We start from the raw sequence: 14906 nt of genomic DNA, 5'->3' as shown, positions 1-14906 counted from the left end.
TCTTTTCTTTAGGGATTAATATTTTGGGTTTTATTTTTTTAAAACTTCTTTCTGTTTTGGGGACACACCTGGCAGTGCTCAGGGCTTACTTCCAACTCTTGCTCAGGGATCATTTCTGTCTTGGATCAGGGGACCCTTTGTGGTGCTAGAATAGAACTGAGGGCAGGGGTCAGCCGCATTCAAGGAAAGTGACCTATGCACTGTAGATTTCTCCAGCCCCAATCTTTTATTTTTTTAAATTAATCATCTGTCTGCAGCACTGTCGTCCCGTTGTTCATTGATTTGCTTGAGCGGGCACCAGTCACGTCTCCATTGTGAGACTTGTTTCTGTTTTTGGCATATCGAATATGCCACGGGGAGCTTGCCAGGCTCTGCCATGCAGGCGGGATCATCTTTCATTTTTTTCTTGTTAATTGGGGGACCACACTCAGTGATGCTCAGGGATTCCTCCTGGCTCTGCACTCAGGAATTACTCCTGGTGGTGTATGGGAAGCTGGATATTGAACCCCGGTCGGCTGCACGCAAGGCAAGTGCCCTCCCCGCTGTGCTATCTCTCCAGCACCCTGCTCATCATGTTTCTATAGGAGGAGAGGAAAATAAACAGATGAAAAACATAAAGATCTTCAGTGATTTTTAGTTACCGATGTGAATTGTGTTATTAACTATAGCCTTTTGTTCTTTACATGTTTACATTAGTTCTTGATTTAAGCTAGTCAGTGAAAAAGAATTTGTGGTGGGGGGTTAGTGCCAGGGATCACCACAAACAAGACGTGTGCAATTCCACTCAGTTTCATCCAGAGATTTCTTTGAAAAAACAAAATGAAAGATGATTATTTGGGGGCTGGGGCAATAGCACAGCGGGTAGGGCATTTGCCTTGCACTCGGCTGACCTGTGTTTGAATCCCAGCATCCCATATGGTCCCCTGAGCACCGCCAGGAATCATTTCTGAGTGCAGAGCCAGGAGTAACCCCTGTGCATTGCCGGGTGTGACCCAAAAAGCAAAAAAAAAAAAAATCCACCAAAACAACAACAACAACAACAAAATGATTATTTGACATACACAGATTCATTTAGTGCTTAAAGCACTCAGTGCTTCTGGTAACTTTCCTTCTCTTTCATAAATGACTACATTCTCTATTTCCAAATCCATTAAGCAAATACCTTCCCGTGTTGTTGACAGAGGTTATTTCCAAGGAACACATTCTAGAAAAAAAACTGAACCTGCCCTAGCCCTAAGCAAGGAGCTGAGATGAGTCCTGAGCTCCATTGGGTATGGCTCAAAAGTTGAACAAATATTTAGCGTGGGGGCGGGGCTGGAGAGCTAGTACAGAGGGAGAAGCACTTGCCTTGCACATGGCCAACCCCCAACCTGGTTCAATCCCTGCCATCCCATATGGTCCCCTGAGCACTGCTTGGAGTCATATTCCTGAGCACAGAGCCGGGAGTGAGCCCTGAGCATCACTTGGGTCTGGTCCAAAGCCAAGACCAAACAAAGCCTAAGAACAGAATAGAAATCCCTGTTCTCGGCCTCGGAGAGCAAGCAAGGACGCTGAGGGTCACCTTTGTTGAGTGTGACTTCCATAACAATCCTGTCCTTGGGACCAGGCGTCTTCCGGCCCAGGGATGAAGAATTGCTCTCCTCAGGGCCCGTGGCTGCCGTGCCCCCACTGGCGTTGAAATTCGGGGAGCTGGATCTGCTCATGTGGGTGGGTGTCGAACACGGCGTCAGGCTGGGGCTCAGCAATTTTGTGCGGACTGTTAAGACAAACAACCCGCTCCGGATTTGCTGAAGAAACAACAAGACAGAGGAGGGTCAATGCTTCCAGGGCTAAATGTTAAAAATACACCAACAAACACAGCCAAAGAAGTCACCAGACATGACACCAGAAAGAAATAAGGAAGAGATGCAAAGAAATAGGAATGCAGGGGCTGGAGCAATAGCACAGCGGGTGGGGCATTTGCCTTGCACGCGGCTGACCCGGGTTCGATTCCCAGCATCCCATATGGTCCTCTGAAGCACCGCCAAGAGTCATTCCTGAGTGCAGAGCCAGGAGTAACACCTGTGCATAGCCAGGTGTGACCCCAAAAAGAAAAAAAAAAAAGGAATGCAGTTACCTTAAAGGTGTGAATGGCTTCTTGAAACGTCAGGCCCTTGATTGGGATTCCATTCACATCTAGGATTTCATCCCCTAGCGACCGAACGGGAGAATGACATTAACATTAGACAGGAATTCACTGGGACTGCCAGGACACGACTGGCCCCTGATTTACAACATAACAAACTGTTTTACTCAACCCACTTTCATTAGCTTAGCTCCCAGGAATGCCACACTTGGGATAATTAATGACAGTGTGTGCTCTTTTGCAATAATTCTGTACTTCCGCCTTTCGCTACAATGGGTCTGGGGGGGCCAGAGAGAGGTGTCAGTGGTCTGGAGTGCATGCTTGCTTCTCTGAGCACTGCCAGGGGTGACCCCTAAGCACTGCATCGGGAGTAGCCCTTGAACACCAACTGGAGGTGGCATCTCCCCACATACCACCCCTACTCCATCATAAAACAGCTATGGAAAACAACATCAAGATTTTATTTTTTAAATAGTAGAAGACTAATATGCAAGGCCAGGGGAAACAGGGCCTGGGAGGAGTGGTCAGTGGTTAGGATCTACCACAAGTGTGGGGGAGCAGAGGGTAGGTAAGACAGAGAAGGGACCAGTATGACAATGATAGTTGGACATGATCATGCTGAACAAGAAGTGAATGTTGAAAGTAGGTAAAGGGATAGTCCTGGTAACCTTTCAGTGTCTCTATTGCAAAACAATGTCCTAAAGTAAAGAGAGAGAGAGAGAGAGAGAGAGAGAGAGAGAGAGACAGACAGACAGACAGACAGACAGACAGACAGAGACAGAGACAGAGAGACAGAGCCAGAGAGACAAGAGACAGAGAGAAACAGAGAGAGACACAGAGAGAGTGAGACGGGGGGGGGGGAGGGGGAAGTGCCTGTCATAGAGGCAGGCAGGGGTGGGGGGCAGAGGGGGGTGATGGGAGGGAACCCGGGACACCGGTGCTGGGAAATGTACACTGGCGGAGGGATGGGTGTTGGAACACTGTCTAACTGAAACCCAATCATGAAGAGCTTTGTAAGGGTCTATCTCACAGGGAGTCAATAAAAAAAATCTTTAAAAGAAAGAAAGAAATATTAGAAAGAGAAAAAGAAAAAATTAGTAAAACGTGTCCAAGTCTTCTGCTTCACAAATAATGGAATAAAATTATTTATTTTAGTTACATGAAGAAAATATCTTATTTTTGAGTCAGTGCTGAGTCTGACAGACACCTTACATTTGCAGACCCCTCTGTTAGAATGAGTGCCAGGTCTTTCCTCAGCGTCTTTGCTTAGAAACTTCAAGGCAGTGGCAAGGAGCACGAGCCCCCTCAGTGTAGGAACAGCCACCCCTCTATTTGCAGAAAGACCGGTTCCTCGAGTCTAGAGAACCACCAGCGAGTGCGGAGAAAACGGTTTCCCTGATAGAGATGGAAAAAGCTTGCTCAGCTAGTATTTGGGAATGACAGTCTAGCCTCCCAAAACAGCTTAGATGCCTACCCTTACTGGTTCCCAGTCGTGAGGCTGACAAATTAGTTCCCAGGAATGAGAGTTGATTGTAGGTTGGTTGTTAAAATACACCCCCCTTTCCTCCCCATCACTAGCCTAGACTCATCTGCAACCCTCAGAAGGTAAAGTCAGGGGGCTGGAGCAATAGCACAGTGGGTAGGGCGTTTGCCTTGCAAGCGGGTTACCCGGGTTCGATTCCCAGCATACCATATGGTCCCCTGAGCACCGCCAGGGGTGATTCCTGAGTGCAGAGCCAGGAGTAACCCCTGTGCATTGCCAGGTGTGACCCAAAAAGAAAAAAAAAAAGGAGGTAAAGTCAGGCCGTTTCCCCACTGACAGGGTGTCTCTTGGGAACAGACAAGATCTTGGACATCCTGTTGACATGTTTCCATGTTTCTGCTTTGTAGTCATGTGACATGGTCTGGCAGTCTTGGGGGACTCTTCGCTGTTGTTTGGGGGCTTCTCTTGCGGTGTTTGGGGGTCTCTGGGTGACCCTGGGGAGCGTGGCAGACTGGTCTGCTAGCTTTTTGAGCTAGTTCCTGGGCCCATGCTCTGATTTGGGGAGTGACTGATGGTTCATCGACAGCACTGCAGAGATGTCCCAGATGTTGAATGGCCACGCAGTACAGAAGGGGGACCTGCCCCCTCTAGCAAAGCACAGAGCGGCAACAGAAACCGCACTCTCCCTTCCCCCAGGAGCCCCCCAGGGGCAAACTGCGTGTCCTGAACTAGGAATTCTGGCCACGGGCAGCATCCTGCCCAGTGCTCTTGCTTCAATGGGTAACGGAAGATGTAAGAGAAATAACGTGAAAAAGTTGCCCAGTACCACCAATGACTCAGCTGGGCAAAGGGGTGGGTTTTGGGTTTGTTTCCGCAGGAGGGAAAGAAAAACATTTAAAAACTATTGTGCATACTATTAAAAATCTGTATGCAAGATTTTTTAAAAGACATATCACCCAACAGGTTGAAAATCCATTCCAACGGTCCAATGGGTTATTTTTATTGAAATGAACACTCTCTCTCTCTCTCTTTCTCTCTCTCACACACACACACACACACACACACACATACACACAACAATGTTTTGGAGAATCAAGTGCTCTTAAGCTTTTCTAACTATTGATTTTCCCCTTCCATTGCACTCCGTTGTACCAGCAGGCAGGCAGCATTGCGAACAAGAGGACGTGTGGTACATCCATTATAAAAATACTCGGCCAGACTGTTCTGAAACTAGATGCAAACTCCACCTAGGAGTTCACCCTTCCTCTGAGACACAGAAGCTAATATTCTGCCATGAAAATATTAAGCCTGGACACATCTTAGCCTGAAAACGGGGAGAGTTTAGTTCATTCTGATTAGTTCTAAAACGTAAAAAAAGAAAAAGTGAGCTGGTTTATTCCAGCAGCATCGATGGTTTGGGCCAATGGAACTGAATGCTCACATGTTGGTGTTTGTAACTTGTTACAGTGCTGGGACCTCACACATGAAGCATGTGGTCTAATGCTGAGCTAACCTCTGGCCCAACCCTCGCACCTTCACCCCCTCCTCTTTAAAAATAAATCACTAGCAATACTGTGATTTATTTCCTGAATGTGGTTCCTTTACTTCCTGAATGTGATACATCCCCTGAAAGACAGGTACTGAGAAAAAGGAGAAATGAAACTCAAGACCTATGAAGATATTCTGATAGGGTGGGGCTCCACCCCACCAGAAAGAGAGAGAGAGAGAGAGAGAGAGAGAGAGAGAGAGAGAGAGAGAGAGAGAGAGAGAGAGAGAGGGAAGGAGAAAGAAAAAGAAAAAGAAGGAGAAGGAGAAGAAGAAGAAGAAGAAGGAGGAGGAGGAGGAGGAGGAGGAGGAGGAGGAGGAGGAGGAGGGAGGAAGAGGAGGGAGGAGGCGGAGGATGAGAAAGAGGAGGGGGAGGAAGAGGAGGGGGAGGAAGAGGGAGAAAAGGAAGGGGAGAAGGAGGGGAGGAGGAGGAGGGGGAGGAGGTTGGGGGTGAGGGGTGATAGGAGGGAACCTGGGGACACTGGTGCTGGGAAATGTACACTGGTGGAGGGCTGGGTGTTGGAACACTGTATGACTGAAATCCAATCATGAACAGCTTCGTAAGGGTCTATCTCAGAGTGATTCAATAAAAAAAAAATGGAAAAAAGTTCTGAGGGTGTGAGGTTCAGGTGACTATGGTTAATAACCCCGGGTGATAGACTTGCAAGCTGATGAGAGATCTGACAGGCTCTCACCTCTCTCTCTCTCTCTCTCTCTCTCTCTCTCTCTCTCTCTCAGTCAGCACGTGAGGGGGTGTGGGCTCACATGGCTGCCGCCCAGCTGTGGCAGTCACTCGGCAACACGTATGTGTGCATCAAATTACCGAGTGTTCCTTCAGTGTACACAACGTTTATGCCAGTTACATCTCAATAAAGCGGAGGTGGGGGCAAAAGCCTTTGGTCAAGAATGTTCCTGCAATGTGAGATGGGAGATGACCTTAGGTAGGAGAATATATATAAAAAAAAAGATGTTGGACATACTGCAGCCCTGAGACAAGAATGGAGTTCATGGCAGAGCTCTAGATTCTGGCATGCGAGGCCCCGAGTGCGATCCCTGGCACTGCACGCACCCTGAGCATTCCTAGGTGGGGCCCCTATCTATAAAAATACCGTAGTCGTGAAATTTGTTTAGACATGGATGGACATGCTGAGTGAAACTAGTCAGAGGGAGAGGGAGAGGGACAAATGGAATGCCTGCACTCAGTACTGCAAGTCCCTAAGAGGAAAAGAGGGAGGGAGGGAGGGAGGGAGGGAGAGAGAGAGAGAGAGAGAGAGAGAGAGAGAGAGAGAGAGAGAGAGACAGAGACAGAGACAGAGACAGAGACAGAGTCTGCCATAGATGCAGGCTGGGAGGGAACCTGGGGATACTGGTATTGGTAGTGGGAAATGTGCACTGATGAAGGGATGGGTGTTGGAACATTTTATGACTGAAACTCAACCATGAACAACTTTGTAACTGTGTATCTCGTTGTGATTGAATTAAAAATATATTAAAATAATTAAATGAACACCCCTCCTACACAAACTCTTAGGAATCATCAAGGCAACTCTTAATAATACTGTCAAATACTAAGGGAATGAGATAGACTTTTAAAAATTGTGATAAAATGGTTAAGCTAGGACTGGAGAGATGTCAACTGTTTGAGTGTTTGCTTTGCACCCGTGTGTGTGTGGAGGGGGAGCGGATCTGGTCCCCAGTAATGCCTGGTCTTCCCGGTACCAGCAGGAAAGACCCCTCTGTGAGCACAGACCTAGGAGTGGCTACTGAGTACTGCTGGGTGTGGCTCCCAAACAAAAACGAAGCAGAAAATTACGTAGCTGTTTTTCACATAGCATCTCATTTAATGTTTACAACAACTTGGTGGTAAGTATTAATATTTCAAGTTGACTACCAATGAATACAAACTGCCCATTGCATTTACCTGTCCAGAACCATGGTAAGTGTTGGGTTCAGGCCAGATCTACATAGTTCCCGCCCTGCCCCAGAACCCCAAGGAGACCCCTCCTACCTTCTTTCAGTCTTCCATCCTCCGCAGCTGATCCGTTGGGGAAGATGGTCTTGACAAAAATCCCCATCTGGCCTCGGATGCAGTCGCGACCTCCGGCAATGCTGAAGCCCAGGCCCTACACCCAGAGAGATGGGGTGCAGGTTGTCACCGCAGGGTTCCCCTGGGGCTGTCGAACCATGCCACCCTACCACTCAAGCACCCTGCCCCACCAAGAGCAGAGTCAGATGAACTAGCCGTGAATTCAAGCTCAGCCTTTGGTCCCTTCCCTCCTTGGATCTCTTCACATCGCACTCACTAGGTGTTCCATTGAGAGGAGAAACTTGTAGACCCTATCGGGGAACCAACGACATGGAGCTACCTTGGATGCCTCCCCAGGGCACCCTGTGCAGATCCACACAGCTCACGACGGTCAGCTCAGGCTCCACAAGTCCAGGTTTGGGCCGTCCTTCTGTATCTGCCTTATCTTCTTATCTTCTATCGATTTTTTTGGTTTTTTTTTGTTTTCTTTTGCTTTTTTTGGGTCACACCCGGCGATGCACAGGGGTCACTCCTGGCTCTGCACTCAGGAATTACTCCTGGCAGTGCTCAGGGGACCATATGGGATGCTGGGAATCGAACCTGGGTCAATTGTGTGCAAGGCAGATGTGCTACCCGCTGTGATATCGCTCACCCCCCTCCTATTGATTTATTTATTGGGTGTTGATTCCACCCTCACTGTGCCCGGGAGCCCCCAGGTGCCCATGAGGGCTTGTCCGTCTCCCTCCGGAGCCCACAGGAGATGGGTGCCTGAGCGGCTGCTGAGACCCCTGCACGGGGCCCCTAACCCTGCCCTTTTGGGCGAGCACGGTGCTCTGGTCAAGAGCCCCGCAAGCCCTGGGCCACGGCTCGACGCTCACCTTGCCTTTCTCTTTGTACAGCCCGATGATGGAGATGACCGAGGGCCGGATGAGCCTCCAGGGCGACTCCACCTGCGTGGTGCTCAGCGAGCGGGTGGACTTCTTCACGATCTGGTACTCCTGAAAGGCAGCGTGGTCAGTCAGAGACACAGGCTCGGCGGGTAGACATCGCAGCCCGCGGTGGTGCTCTGCGGCCGTGACCCTGGGTCTGTTGTCAGTATGAATGGGGGCCCAGGAGACAGTGCAGGGGTAGGGCACATGCCCTGCATATATGGGACTGCCGTACAGTTCCTTTTTTTTTTTTTTGTGGGGGAGAGGGTTTGGACCTCACCCAGGCGTGCTTAGGGTCACTCCAGGTGGTGCATAGGGGATCCTATGGGGTGCTAGAGATTGAACCCAGGTCAGCTGTGTGCAAGACAAGAGCCCTACCCACTGTGCTCTCTCTCTGGGCCCCTCCTGGCCGATTCCTGGCACTATACACCAAGTGGCACCACATCCTTGGGCCCAAACATTCAACTGGGTGACTTGCCAGGCTGAGTATTGCCAGAAGTGGCACCTGAGCCTCCTCAGCACCATTTGAAGGGGCCCCCAAGTATGGGAAAAATACTTCCTATAGCCCCCCTCCCCCACCTGCTGACCCCCAGGGATTGCTGCCGGGGGAATACTGAGCCCTGGCGTTGAGGTTACGTCCTCCTGGGCTACTTGTCTCCACAGAGCCTACCTCTTGTTTTCTAGAACTGAGTCAGGATCCAAAATCTGAGAGAGAGAGAGAGAGAGAGAGAGAGAGAGAGAGAGAGAGGCGGGCGGCTGGAGTGATAGTCTAGCGGGGAGGATGTTTGCCTTGCACACAGCCAACGCCAGTTCAATTCCCGACATGCCATATGGTCCCCCAAGCACCGCCAGGAGTAATTCCTGAGTGTATGAGCCAGGAGTAATCCCTGTGCATCGCCGGGTGTGACCCCCTCCCTACCCCCCAAAAAAAGCAGAACCTGAGAGAGACCCAGACATAGCCCGACTCTGCTGTGCCCTGCCTTGGAAATGCCCCCTTCGCCCCAGCCCAGATGGGGCGTCGGAGTTAGAAAGCAGCTCATCATGCCGAGTTCATCTGCTCACTCTAATTTTTGACAAACCCCAAAGCCCAAACCCAGACAACTGTTATTCCAGATAAAACATCCCGCTAAGAAACCGCGGCCACTTCGGTCTAAGCCCACACATTTGGAAAAGAAAGCGTGCTTTTTCTCCACCCCCCCATAAGCCACACTCTCCCTTCCCGGCGTGCTGCGGCTCAAATCTTGATCTCTTTTTCCTGCCCAGCACCCGCAGTGTAGACGTGTGGAGCGGGGCACACTATTTGTAATCTAAGCAAGAGGGAGTTCCTGCACCTCTTGTTGTTCTTAGAGTAATCGTCTCGGAAATGGCGGATGTTTCCACAGAAGCAAAATAAAGAAACCACCTCCTGTTTAATATGAGAGAGTAGACCACGGAAAATAGTTCTCAGCCTCGATTAGTCTACTTCTGCATTCAAAGGTAGAAATGAGAGGTCTGCTATTGCAGCGCTGGATTCCTGGAAGCTGGGGACAATGCTATTTTGCAGTTTCACAAAATAGAGGCCAGTAATGTGGGTCTTCCACACTGATTCATTAACAAAACGATGTTGGCTTGGCAAGTCTCTTCCTAAAACCACCAGGGAGCCCTCCAGCACATGGGTTTTCAAATTAGGGGTTCGTGTGTGAGTTAGTAAGGAAACTCTTTTCCAGCTCGCCAGTCTTGAAGGATTCCTCACTCCATCTCTTCTTGGGTGGGGGGGCAAGTGTGAGCCAAAGGTCTGCATGCTTCCCTGCTGTGTTAGGGCCACTTGTCTGACAGAGCTGTCAGATACAGTGGACGGGGTCGCTGTGATGTCAGGTGACCTTTGACCTTTGACCAATGTAGAGGCCGGAGCATTGACGCTGATGTGGTTGGAAATCTGTGATCATTTTGGACTCTCTCCATTTCTAATTCATCTTTGGACTTCACTCCAGGAGTCCTTTAGTATCTTCTGGGGACTGGACTTAGAAACTCCCTCTGGATACTGTATTCTGGGCCGTGCAAGTCACATGTAGCCAGTCTTCATATCTGCGGGCTCTGTATTTGTGGATTTAATCAAATGAACATAGGGGGTGGTGGAATCTATAAATCTATGTCTCACTGAACCTGGGAATGCAAACTCCTTGTTATTCAAGGGTGAACTGTGTTGTGATGAAGATGAATTAAAAGTGGACTCTTCACTCTCACTTTTCGTTGCTCAGTAAACACTCAGTAAAGTGGCTGGTCACATTGCATGGTTTAGACAGAAAACTTTGCATATTAGATTATTTTATATTATGTCATTGAAAAAGCTTTATTGAAGGGCTGGAGCTATATAGTACAGCAGGTAGGGCATTTGCCTTGCATTTGGCTGACCCGGGTTCTAACCCCAGCATCCCATGTGGTCCCCCAAGCACTGCCAGGAGTAATTCCTGAGTGCAGAGCCAGGAGTAACCCCTGAGCACTGCCTGGTGTGACCCCCCCTCCCTGCAAAAATACAGCATAAAAAGAAAAAGATTTATTGAACAGTTGTATTCTAGAATATATATATGAGTATCACTTGTATCACTTGTCATCCCATTGATCTTCGATTTGCTCGAGCGGGTGCTAGTAACGTCTCCATTCATTTCTGTCGCATGTTAGTGCAGCCTAATGATATCTGCTCGCTCCAGGAACACGAAGAGCCTCAAGCCATTCATTCAGGGTTTTGACGAAGAAGTCGGACCATCTCGTAGGTGGGTGGCCACACGCTCTTTTGATGTCCCATGGAATAGCTCTAGTCCAGTGGTCATCTCTAAGTAGCATTACATGTCTGACCCATCTGATTTTTGAGGCCTTGGCAAATGAGACAGCATCCCTGATTCTTGATCGGCGATGGAGATCGGAACTCCGGATTCCTTCTCTCACTTGAGTGAAACGTGATACTCCAAGCATGGCTCTTTCAATTCCTCTTTGGGATACCCAAATAGTGTTCTCATCCTGTTTTCGTTGGGCTCAGGTCTCTGAGGCATATGTTAGTGCAGGAAGAACAGTGGAGTCGAAAAGATGTGCCCAGAGCCAGAGGTTCTTTGTCCTCTTAACCACTTCTTCGATACTCTTGAAGGCATTCCACGTTGCTCTCTTCCTCCTGCGCGGTTCTGGTGCCAAGTCATTCCTCATGTTGAGTTCTCGACCCAGGTACACATAGCTGCTGCATTCGGAGATGTTCAATCCATTGAGAGCAAATGAAATGTCAGGGACTAGTTCATTTTTCATGAACATTGTTTTGGTGAGATTCAGCTCAGTTCGACCTTTCCACACTCACAGTTGAAGTTGGCCAGCATTTGTGACACTTGGCTAATGTTTGGTGTTACTAAAACAATGCAGTGAAGTGGAGGTGGTGTAGTTACCGAATGTTTATCTTCATTCCCATTCCTTCCCATTCCAGTCATCGCGTCACGTTCTCGAGGGTGGCACTAAAGAGTTTCAGGGAAATGGTATCACCCTGCTGAACCCCTCTCTTTACGTCAATGATCACTTCCTCATAGAATGGTGAGATCCTGGTGGTGACTCCGTAATACAGCTCGAGGAGGATCTTGATGTACTGAGTTTGAACGCCCTGTTTGGCTAGGGTTTCAATGACCGCTTCATTCTCAACAGAATCAAAGGCCTTCTTTAAATTGATGAATGTCAGAGTGGCATCTTGAACTCTCGTGAAACTTCAATGAGCTTGGTCACCATGTGGATATGGTCGATCGTGCTAAATCCTTTTCAGAACCTGGCTTGCTCGCATGGTTGTCCTTCGTCTAGTGTTCTGTCTATTCTATTCAGGATGACGCAAGTGAACAACTTGTAGACGACGGACAACAGGCAGATTGGGCGATAGTTGCCGATGTCGTGGATGTCTCCCTTCTTGAACAACAGAACGGTCCTGCTGGTTTTCCACTGGAACCTTGCATATAGACAGGTAACATGTGAAGAGCCAAGACAGTGTATTGATGAGTACTGGTGGCAGATTCTTCAGGTGTTTGGATCTTACCTTGTCTGGACACTGTACGCGTCTTTACCGATAAAATGGCGTGTTGGATTTCGGAAGGGAGGATGTTAGGAACGACATATCCATCCTGTGGAATTTGGTATGTGGGCAGTTGGACATGGCTGTCAAAGAGATTTCAGTAGAAGTCATGAATAATCCTCTCCATTGCCCTCCTGGAAGATGTGATAGATCCATCAGGACATCGGAGGGCAGTCATCTTGGTCTTGTAGTTGGCAAAGGACAGGAGAGCGTTGTGAATACTTTTCCGGATTCTTCTGCATCGGCCAACACTGCTGCTCTTCTCTCTTTGAGGTCTTCCTTTATTGTTTCTTTGCACACCTTTACAAGCTCGGATGTTAGCTTGTGATTGCCCGAGGCTCATGCCAAACCACGTTGGTGAATGAGCTCGAGAGTTTCCAAAGACAGGCATCTGTTTGTGGCTTTCCCACTCTCAACATTCCTCGTGTAGTTATGGAGGTGCAGAACCAGTTGATCGTATTCCTTGTTGATGTTGTCAAAGATGGCATTTTCCCACGTTGCTGCAATAATGCCAAAGAGCTCCCAGCTGGTGGTTATTCTGGGAGTTCTCTTGTTAAAATTAAACTTTGCGACCTTTATCCCCGCTCTGTGAAGTAGAATTCTGCATGAAGGAGATGATGGTCCGATCCCGTTTGGAATTTTGGGAGACAACAGCGACATCATTCAGGTAAAACCTTCGATTGAATATGATGTGGTCAATTTCATTGTGGAACTGTCCACTGGAAGACTCCCATGTGCAGTGTTTCAATTCGGCCTTCTGGAACTGTGAGTTGCCATGGATGGCCTTGGTCAACATGATGAACTCAGACAGTCTCTCACCTTTCTCGTTCCATTCTGGGCCATGGATTCCAATGTGGAGTTCTTCGGGCAACCTTCTCAGTCCTATCTTGGCATTAAAATCACCAATAATGATCTTGTAGAAGGTGTGGTCTTCCTTATAGAACTTCTCCAGCTCCATGTAGAACTTCTCAATTTCTTCTTCATCATAGGTGGATATTGGTGCGTAGATGATGAAGATAGAAACTGCCAGCAATGAGCCACATCTATTTAAGCGTAATCATCCAATATGGGTTGTTAGGCATTCGAATGAATCAATGCTTACGGCCAAGTTTGTGTTGACAAGGACACTGATGCCACCAACGCCTCTGTTTTCACATGTTCTGAGAAACAGTTCTTCTCCAGTGTCAAAAATGGCGTGATGTGATGCCTTCTCATTTCGGTCAGACCAATGATGTCGTACTTGATCTTCTGTGCTTGCACCATCATGTCCTCAATGAATGCTTCCAATGCCAGCGTATGTGCATTGAAAATACAGTCATTTTAGTCCTTCGTTTTGGCAGTCTAATTCATCGCTGAGATTTTATCAGCCTCTCCTTGCTCATCCTTCTTAATGCTGTCGTATTGGGGGCTCTTTCGGTGTCAGGCGAATGAGGCCCGTTGTTGTTACTGTCTTTGGCATATTGAATACACCATGGGGAGCTTGCCAGGATCTGCCATGCAGGTGCGATACTCTTGGTAGCTTGCCGGGCACTCCAAGAGGGATGGAGGCTTAAAAGGGCAATCAATCTTACAGGTGTTCCCTTGGTTCACACCATATTTGAAACCCATCAAATACGGTGCTGTAATTATGGAAAATGGGTTTAAGTGGTCTGGAAAGCGGCCTGGAGTGTGGCGGTGGCTGGGTAGTGGAGGTAGTGGAGGTCGGCTGATGAAGTATTTATCAGGCGTGGGTAGGGTGGGTCGTCTGGTATATATATATATATACGTATATATATGTATATATGCATAATATATATGAAATACATATATATACATATATTTGCAAAGGCTGAGTGAGGGGGGTGTGTGTCCACCAGCAATTCTCAGCCAACCAGGTTGCAGTTCAATGCTAGGGTCAGATGATGTGGTGCTGCACCAGTCCAGCACTGTGGGATTACCCAGGCCACCCCAGCAGTGCTCATATGGCACTGAATCAAACTTGGGTACTGTGCCCTGAGCACTGTACTATCTCCCAGGACCTTCTACACAGTACTTTCTAGTGAAGAGGGGAAAGATTAAGAAGGGGCTGAAGAGACAATACAGTGGTTATGGCACTTGCCTTGCATGTAGCCAACTCCAGTTTGATCCTGGTACCACCTGGTTTTGGTTTTCTGAGCTCCCCCAGGAGTTATCCCTGAGTATAGAGCCAGGACTAAGCCCTGAGCACTGGCAAGTATGGCCACCCACCTCATCCTCCGCCCAACTCAAAAGGAAAAAAGAAGACAAATCTTAGTGGGGAAGAGGTAAGAAGTGAGAGCTGGGAGAAAAAAAAAGCTGGGAAAAGAACCTTATGTCTTTTCTCTAAATTTTTCACGTCTATGCTTCCTGGAAGTCTAGTTAGGATGAGGGATTTCAGGGCTGTACAGATCCTAGGTAAGGGAATTCTTTTCTCTGCTCACCAGTCTTCTTCCTTCCTTCCTTCCTTCCTTCCTTCCTTCCTTCCTTCCTTCCTTCCTTCCTTCCTTCCTTCCTTCCTTCCTTCCTTTCTTTCTTTCTTTCTTTCTTTCTTTCTTTCTTTCTTTCTTTCTTTCTTTCTTTCTTATTTTGTTGCTTCTTTTTGGGTCATGCCTGACAATGCTCAAGGGTTACTTCTGGCTCTGCACTCAGGAATTACTCCTGGTGGTGCTTGGGGGACCATATGGGATGCCCGGGATTGAATCTGAGTCGGTCACATACAAGGAAAACCTTCT

The 14906-nt window shown here is 48.2% G+C and overlaps 1 protein-coding gene across 6 annotated transcripts in view; it reads right to left on the bottom strand.

The window, feature by feature from the left end:
* Positions 1–14906, bottom strand: part of PDZD2 (PDZ domain containing 2) — a 411092-nt gene that overhangs the window by 39159 nt on the left and 357027 nt on the right. For all 6 annotated transcript variants that reach the window (XM_055146291.1, XM_055146455.1, XM_055146226.1 and 3 more), the window contains 4 exons: positions 8058–8177; positions 7162–7276; positions 2117–2190; positions 1562–1787 (listed from right to left, as the gene is read on the bottom strand). In XM_055146291.1, the coding sequence (XP_055002266.1) occupies positions 1562–1787; positions 2117–2190; positions 7162–7276; positions 8058–8177 (535 nt within the window). The remainder of the gene's footprint in view (positions 1–1561; positions 1788–2116; positions 2191–7161; positions 7277–8057; positions 8178–14906) is intronic.

The sequence above is a fragment of the Sorex araneus genome, chromosome 1 (assembly GCF_027595985.1).
Source record: "Sorex araneus isolate mSorAra2 chromosome 1, mSorAra2.pri, whole genome shotgun sequence".
NCBI lineage: Eukaryota > Metazoa > Chordata > Mammalia > Eulipotyphla > Soricidae > Sorex > Sorex araneus.
This window is presented reverse-complemented; position numbering and strand designations above follow the sequence as displayed.